The sequence below is a fragment of the Seriola lalandi genome, unplaced genomic scaffold (genome assembly GCF_002814215.2).
Source record: "Seriola lalandi dorsalis isolate HSWRI2012SDOR001 ecotype SW California unplaced genomic scaffold, Sedor1 jcf7180002054961, whole genome shotgun sequence".
Lineage (NCBI taxonomy): Eukaryota > Metazoa > Chordata > Actinopteri > Carangiformes > Carangidae > Seriola > Seriola lalandi.
The window spans coordinates 855635-864571 of NW_019525512.1; the positions used below are offsets into that span (position 1 = coordinate 855635).

Here is an 8937-nt window from a genome sequence, read left to right on the forward strand (position 1 = left end):
CCCCCACACCCCGCCACCCATCGGCTGCCCCCAATGGACTGCAGGAACAGAACAAGTGAGTTTTGATGTGGCTTCACAATAGAGGGCTTCAGAGCAGGTCACAGTGTGGCTCTGACCCCTGCTGTATACAGCCCATACACCAAATTATATATCACACCCACGCTCGGGGGGGGGGGGGCTGCAGAGCTGCAGACACTGCGACTCCGAGTCTTTCTACAAATTACACATTTTTTAAAACCTGAAAACTTGAACTTTATTTTTTTACAATGTAGTGTCAAGATTCGTGGCGTGATTATTATTTCACGTTTGTTTGGATCAAGTGTTTTGTAAAGAATTACATATGGAAGTCATTCAGAACCAACTGAATACACTGACGGATGCATGACCAAAGTCTTTTTACATGTCAGGTGCAAAAAATAATAAACAAAACTAAGCGTATGATTGTTTCTGACACTAGTTTCCAACATTACTAACACCACCCTCCACAGGTGGAGGTGGAGCGGCTGTGAGAGTTTGACTGATGGTTTGTTTCCAACCACTGCAGCTCTCTGCGGTTACACAATAACGCATGGCTTCACTGCAGAGAGCAGGACCGGGCTGTGTACAAAGATCTGTAGTGTATACAGAATATAACACACACTATATGTCGACACGAGATATAAAACAGATGCAACTCAAAGACTGTGTATGTTACAAACCCCATGTCGATACTTAGAGACCGAGAGAACTCCATGTTTAGTTTGTATCTCGGTTCATAACTCGGATGGAGGAACATGGATTAAATTATCCAGCAAAGAGACTTTTTTTGATTTGATTTAACTGTGTCTTCACAAAGGAAACGAAATCTTGAGGTTGATTATTTAACTCGATATGAACAAAGAGTCAGATAAAGGAGACGACGTCGTACTTTGTGGGTTAAAATGTGTTATCTAACTTTAGAGGTTAGGAGTTAAAATTCTTGTTATTTTTATTTACAGATTAAAGCTAATTCTCAGAACAAAGTTACTTAACTGGAAGTAAAAGTTTTTTAAAAGTTTCAAGGTGCTGTTGTGGACGCTCCCACACAGCGGCTGAAGGCTGTTTTATTTGAATATGTTTTTATTCTATATTTTATATTTTTATTTTATATAAACCTCCCCATCAATACGCTGAAGGCTTTTTTCAAAATGCCTGAAGAGCGTCCTTGAGATCCTTCGTTAAACCTCTCGAATCAGGCGACAAAACAGAAGCTCAATTTCATATTTAAACATTTTTTATACTGTTTTGACATCAACTCTTCCTCTTCCTCGCTCAGACTAAAGACGCTCTGTTCACCATCCTGAGGGATCTGCGTCCCGACGATCACTTCAACTTCATCAGCTTCTCCAACAAGATCAAAGTGTGGCAGCCCGACCGCCTGGTTCCCGTCACACCTCTCAACGTCAGAGACGCCAAGAAGTTTATATTCACGCTGATGCCCACGGGAGGTGAGACTTCATCGTCCTCGTGGTTCGTCCTCTTCGTCACGCGGTTCCTCTGCAACTTGTAGTCGCATAAAATGTCTCATTTAAGGTTTGACTGAAGACTTTAAATGGACCGTGAGAGATGGATTTTCTGGAACGAACATGGTTAACTGAAGATCTGCACTGAATACGGGTTGAAAGTGGAAAAACATCTTGTTTAATGAGCTTTGGTTTCTTCATTTTCCCTTCAGGGCAATAAAAACGTATTTCCATGTCCTTGACATTTTCATATGAGTATTAATCTCCAATGGCGTCCCTTCGCTCCAGGCACGAACATCGACGGCGCCATCCAGACCGGCTCCACTCTGCTTCGACGTTACCTCTCGGGCCCCGACGCCAGCCCGAACAGCGTGTCCCTCATTATCTTCTTGACGGACGGGCGGCCGACCGTCGGGGAGATCCAGTCCACGGCGATCCTGGGGAACACCCGCTCGGCCGTGGAGGAGAAGTTCTGCATCTTCACTATCGGGATCGGAAACGATGTGGATTATCGGCTGCTGGAGCGCATGGCCCTGGAGAACTGCGGGATGATGAGGCGCATCCACGAGGAGGCCGACGCCAGCGCCATGCTCAAAGGGTAAGAGCGCGTTTATGTTCAGTCTAAACCTTTTTGTTTTTTCAGCAAATAAGCAATCCCATTTTCCTAGATGTCAATATGGTTGCCATCTTGGATTTTTAAAAAATTACCAAAATGGGGATTGTTCATTATCTCAGCTCCTAAATGACCTACATTCAAAACTTCCTCTGGCTAAATCCCAAAGAGCTAAGCTTAGGTCGACTATGACTTGTTTAAGACCAAACTTCTGGTCTTAGATAGTGTGAATTTGTCTAAAACAGACCTGAAACCGGTTTGAAAATGTGGTCTGAAAGTCATCTAAAAATTGGCATAAAACTAGTTTGGTCTAAAACCGCCCTGACGTGGTCTAAGACTGGCTTTACAATGTGGACTGAAAATGGTTTAAAACTGGCAAGACTCTGGCCTGAAGCTTGATCTACCTTTTCAGTTACACATCAGCTTTTTCTGACGAGAACATAATATTTTTTTAACTCCTTATTTCTGGATTTTTACTGGTTTAAAACTGGCCTGAAACCAGAAGACCCTTCTCTCACTGTGGGCTGTCTAGAACGCCCCATTTTGAGGTATTTATTTCTTTAAAAACTACAAGATTTGGCCACAAATTTCATGCAAGATCCTCATTTTCCTTTTTTGTCTCCATCTCTGGTTTACGCTGTTCTATCTTTTTAATGCACTTCCCAGGAATCAGTTGTTAATCAAACAGGATTATCCCACAAAACACGTCCTAGACACGAGGCATTTAGCCTAAGAAATTAATAAAGAAATTCTCAACACCTATTTTATACGACGACGTAACTGAATATTACTTAAAATAAGCAATTAATGTCCAATTCTTCCCCTCTCATAAAAGTCTAATCCACCTCTTATTAAGCAATTAGCTCTCCTAATCCCTCTCTTCTCCCCCTCCGACACGCACCTCCATCTCTCATCGAGCTGCGAAGCAACGGAGACCGCAAATGTGACGGTGCTGACAACAGACGTCTTTAATCAACTTCAACATGTGACAGCCACAGACCACAACAGCCACCCTCTTTCTCTCTCGGACCCCCCGCCCTGTCTTTTACACATAACCCTCTTCCCTCTCTCTCTCTCTCTCTTCCGCACTCGGACACACAAAGTGTTTGTTCAGTTGAGCAGGAATGTGTGCGTGTTGTGAAACCGGCGTCTGGGTATGTACGCGGGGTTAACAGATAGACTCCGCAGATAATAGCCTTCGTCCTGCTTGAACAAACACGCTGGCTAAGAGGTGAGGAAGTTTACCGCAGCGTGACAACAAGGATGGGACACAGGACTTATGCACACACACACACACACACACACACACACACATTTCTGCTTCATACACACTCCTTAATGAATGTGTGCACAGACTCTGAAGTGGGGTGGCAGAGGCTTAAAGGGGTTAGACAAGCAGGTTTATGCCCGGAAGGTGGCATGTTTGGATTACCAAGACGTTTGATGAAATCTGGAATAACAACCCACGTTTCGTTTCCCTCCCTCAAGAAACTACCACTGATGTGCCCTTGAGCAAAGGTACAAAACCAACAAGAGCTCAGCTGGATGGCTAGAAGAGCAGGGTACTGTGCAGATCACGTTGTTTGCTGATAAAGCTGAATTGTGTTGTGACTGTTTCTATCCCGTCTCCTACCAACGACGACTGTCCAGAACCTCGACCAGAACCTCAATCTAGCCTTAACCAAGAGGTTTTAGTTGCCTGATGACTCTGCGTTTGTTTCCAGAACTCTCTAAGGGGGAATCAGTCTGAACACACCCTTAGAGAGCTTACGAGATACCTGATTGTTGCCTTGTCGTCTCTGCAACAATCTACTGCAATCCTGCATTTCTTCTCGTCTCTTTCCAGGTTCTATGACGAGATAGGAACTCCTCTGCTGTCCGACATAAGGATCAACTACACAGAGGACTCCGTCAAGTACGTCACTCAGCAAATGTTCACCAACTACTTCAACGGTTCTGAGATCGTAATCGCTGGGAAGCTCACCAACCAAAGTGCAGAGTCCCTTCACGTCCAGGTGACCGCCAGCAACAACGACAAGAGCATCGTCCTGGAGACGGACGTGCCCCTGCGGCACCGGGAAATGGAGACCGCGAACCGCGTGAAAGCAGCTACAACTGCAATGGCGTCCGGTGCCAAGGCGCCGGGGTCAGGGGGTGCACAGGGACTTGCGGACGTTCTGGGTTCAGTGGCAGAGGACTTTGTGGAACGTGTGTGGGGTTTCCTGAGCGTCAAGGAGGGGCTGCGGTCGCGGCTGCGTAGCCAAACCAGCAAGGAGAGGGAGGGCCACACTAATCAGGCCACTAACCTCTCTCTGACCTACCACTTCCTCACTCCCCTCACCAACCTGGTGGTGGAGAAGCCCGAGGTCCTGGCTGACGGCACCATGGCTCCAGCGCCCACCATCAACCCAGCAGCAGGTGAGGCCGTCTCAACTGCCAATGAGCTGCCAGGCGACACAGAGGAGGGAAAGCCACAGAAATCCAACAGGAAGCCAGGAAGCCAGACTTCATCTCAGCGCAACATAGTTGGTGAGGTTGTGTCTCCTAGATGTGGTTGTAGAGAGTGTGTGAAAAGTCTGCTACAAAAGGCAAACACAGGGATAAAAACTGATCTGTCTCTTGAGGGATTGAAACCTACAACTTTTCTAAAAGAATACTCCACCAGAATGGATTTTTAGCATCAAATTGATTCTGAAAATCCTTTCTTTTTTGTTGTTGCGGTGGACGACAGCTCTAGTTAGCTTGAAGCAAAATATCCATTGAGACTTTGAAAACACCTCCATAATCCACTTCAACACAGTCCATAAAGCTAATTTTCATATTTTTTGCAAAATCAACTGCTTCTGTTTGTTGCTAACATGGTCAGCTTTGTCGCTAACGACCAACTAGCCAAAAACAGGCTGTTTATTAAAAGCTAATTTGAAGAAATTTGCTAACATATGGCTGTAAACAGCTTCTATCTTTTGCTAGCACAGTTAGCTGTTTACATTTGTCATTCCTAGGAGTGGAAGTATGACTAGCAACAAACAAAAACTGTGTATGGCCATACCCTGGAGAAAATATGGTTAAATACACAGCTATCTTTTGTCGCTAGCATGGTTAGTTGTTTACAGCTATGTATTTAGCTACATTTTTACCAAACTGTGGCAGAAATATGAGTAATTGCATGATACTTAGCACATGCACAGATAAAAGGAGGTGGTTTATCTTTTCCCAACATTTGACCGGGTAACCTTTGGAAGCCACTGTAACTGTTGTGACTCCAAGCTAACTACAGCTAACGACACCTCTGCAAAGGAGCAAACTACAAACTCCGTAGAGCCGCATGTCAAGGCTGCAAGCAGATTGATTGAACCATTGAACTGTTCCCTCTCCTCAGACACCCTGTATTGCACTAACAACAAACCCAACAACAGTTTATGTTACTCATATGGAATTTTTTTAAAGAGGAAGCACTGAACAATTGCAGCCCTTTGTCTCATTTACAGAAGATAAATATTCTCTTCCTCGTAGGTAAAGTTGAGAGGAGACCGGCCAAGAAATCCATCACCATCTCCAAAACATCAGGTGACTCCCCATTCTCTCTCTATCATGTAAACAGTTATACGCATTTCCCTGCCTGTTTCATCCCATAGCATCCGAACCCTATGTACTGTAAGGATATATGCAGCGGTTACACAGCTCCTCAGTAAAACTTGAAAGAGAGGAGAGGGGGAATGTACAGTAGACTCTCTCTCGACACCCTCTCTGTGGGCGGCCTGTAATTTGGATGTTCGTCAGACAGTCGGCAGCGATCACACAGACAGCGAGGGGTTCAGGGACGCCTCTGAACATAACCTGGAAAGAGGGAAGAAAAAAAAAAACATGCAGGGTCTAATTGAAATGCCAACACAGGCCCTACGTGGCACTTTAAACATGCATGTGCGTGTTCACACACACACACACACACACACACACACACACACACGCACTGTGGGTGAACCGGACAGAGCAAAGAGTTCAGAAGTGGATGTTTGTGCATGTGTTACAGTTAAGAGAGGGATCCCATCAGAGGCAGTTAGCGAGGGCTAATGACCCTGTCATTACTGTCGCTCTATCATCTCCTCTCATCTCATCGCTCCTCTGTTCATCTGAGCTGGTTCTCACAGGCCCGAGGAGAACCCGGCTAAAGATGTGAACTAAACTTGTATAGAACATAAACTGAGCTCAAGAACTGACAACAAGGCCTTTATCTATATCCAGGAATATCTTTCCATACCATCAAATCAAACTCTAACTGTCTCTGTTTCTCATTAGTTTACACGGTGTAATGAATTCTCTGTCAAATTGGGACATTTCACTTTAAGTCGTCAGCTGTGTTTTTGAAAACAACCGTCTCTTATCCCCTTTGACAACTTCAGCCGACGGTGACCCTCACTTTGTGGTGGAGTTCCCCCTCAGCAAACTGACAGTGTGCTTTAACATCAACGGTGAGCCTGGACACATCCTTCGCCTGGTATCCGACCACAAGCACTCCGGTAAGACTCATGTTGCCGGGGCGACCTGACAGCCGAGGGGTTATGGTGCAAACCGTGCGGGCTGCATTTCCTGTCAAATAAAGACATAAAATGGCCAAAAAAATACTCATAATTCTGTTAAACATCATCAAAAGGCATTTAAAGTCTTATCTCACTTTTCTGTTCTCCAGGTGTGACAGTGAACGGCAAGCTAATCGGCGCCCCGCCTCCGCCGGGCAGCCACAAGCAGCAGCGTACCTACTTCAGCACCATCACCGTCGTGGTGGATCACCCCAAGCGCGCCTACATCGAGGTGACCCCGAAGAAAGTCATCCTGGACGGCCGAGACCGCATCGTCCTGCCCTGCCACTCCACCGCCGCGGTGGACAGCGGCGCGCTGTCGGTGTCCATTGTGGGCAGGTCCAACGTGACGGTGACGGTCGGCGGGAACATCAGCTTTGTGATCCTGCTGCATCAGTACAAGAACCCGGCTCCCTACCAGAGAGACCACCTGGGGTTCTACATCGGCAACAGCAAGGGGTTGTCCCACAACTGCCACGGCCTGCTGGGTGAGCGTCACTGGGGTTAGAGCTTTAATCATGTGATCGTTGAGGAAGGAACAATATGCAGTACATCACAACAGTAGGGAGTTTATCCCAAGAGTGGCTCCACATCCGGTTCCAGCTAAATGATTTAAATATGTTCAGAAACAAAAACAAAGAGGTTATGAGTTGAATTAAACTGCGGCAGGTTTGTATTTGTTCAATTTGATTTATGGGTTGTATTCATATTTGTTTGAAAATGAGAAGGCCAGACTGAGCTCCCAGGGCAGCGTGAAGTTTAATGGGAATCAGTTTTGAAGTTTTGAAACTTCTTCAGAAAGGCTGGTGATTGAGAAAGAGGTCAGGACTATAAAAACTCACCGCAAAGTTTCAAGGAAATTCAGCCATTTGTTTTTGAGATGCCTCATCAGCTGAAATTAAAACCTGATAGCAGGGTGTGATGCCAAAATTAACGGGAATTTCACATAAATCCAGATTTAAGAATGCAAACTGATCCATAACTCCTGGGGTCAACATTACAGTGAATGTGTTTTCATTGGCTTATATTTCACTCTGAGTAAAAAGCCAAAATAAAAACATTTCATCTCGAATGGAAAGATTCTTCCTCATCAGTTTACGAGCAGCTTCACTTGCAGTTTAACCTGCCTGATTCTGCATCAAGGAGCTGCAGACCCAACAAAAACAAATGAGAGTTTTAAAGTCTAATGCAGTTTGAGATATCGGAGATCATTGTGAGGAGACTCCTGCACTCGTTGCACGATTTGCACGAAGGCCAAAGAATGAAATGTGGAGAAAAAAAGATCCAATAAAGCCAAGACTTTAGCCAGTAGAGCCTCATCAGGGTAAGTTTTCTCTAACTGCCTGTGGCACGATTCTGTGGAAACTGAATCCTTTTTTATCTTTGTGGGAACAAATGGTCACAACGGTTGAACGGACATCAGCAGAAAATCAACCGTCAAGGCTTTTTACTAAAAATAACTCGCGCCTTTGATCCAATCTGCTTTCAGGTCAGTTCCTGTATGAGGAAGTGGGACTGGCGGAGCTTCCTGCGCAGGGGGGCACGAAACCGTCTCCGGTCCTGAAGGTGAAGGACCGCTCGGTGCCGGTGGTTCAGAAGAGCCGGCGGATCTACAGCGGGACGCAGAGCGTGGACTGCTGGTTCGCCAGAAACAACGCAGCCAAGCTGATAGACGGACAGTATGAGGACTATCTGATGTCGCACATGTTCGACACGGGGGACTGGCCACACGGTTCCAACCGAGTGTGAGGTGACAGCCACGAACTGTAGTGCCGCATTTAATTATTTGACTTAACTCCTTTTTATTTTGTATAATTCCATAATTATCACACTGCAATAGATCCAAACGGTTTCAAACTTGACATTTCAGTTCTCTTTACCCACAGTTTTCTCTTTTGAATATATTTTTTTACTATTTCTAATAGAAATGTAATGTTTTTTATTATATATGTGTTATTTTTTAAAATAATTTTTAAATTGTAAATAAATAAAACATTTAAACACATGCTTTGAGGTTCTGTTCAGAGACGTAAAAAACCACATTTATAATTTAAATTTTCCGTCCATGTCAGAGTGTCGTGTGTGTGTTTTTCTCACGCACCCAATATGTGTGTCAACACGTCTTAAACGTGGCGACCCTGAGCTGAAGATCACACCTGGTTACCACAGACACCAACCCCAGCAACTAACCCCCATGTCCCAGCGCCAATGACTGACTACATGTCCACTTAACACGCATAACACACAACTACACACACACACAGAC

General features: G+C 45.2%; 1 protein-coding gene across 1 annotated transcript in view; it reads left to right on the top strand.

Moving 5' to 3' along the window:
- Positions 1-8676, top strand: part of itih5 (inter-alpha-trypsin inhibitor heavy chain 5) — a 14579-nt gene extending 5903 nt beyond the window's left edge. Inside the window, exons 8-14 of the mRNA XM_023395333.2 lie at positions 1295-1466; positions 1770-2079; positions 3941-4623; positions 5608-5661; positions 6495-6611; positions 6782-7159; positions 8161-8676. Coding sequence (XP_023251101.1) covers positions 1295-1466; positions 1770-2079; positions 3941-4623; positions 5608-5661; positions 6495-6611; positions 6782-7159; positions 8161-8420 — 1974 coding nt within the window. The 3' untranslated portion in view covers positions 8421-8676. The remainder of the gene's footprint in view (positions 1-1294; positions 1467-1769; positions 2080-3940; positions 4624-5607; positions 5662-6494; positions 6612-6781; positions 7160-8160) is intronic.
- The last annotated feature ends 261 nt before the right edge of the window (positions 8677-8937 follow it).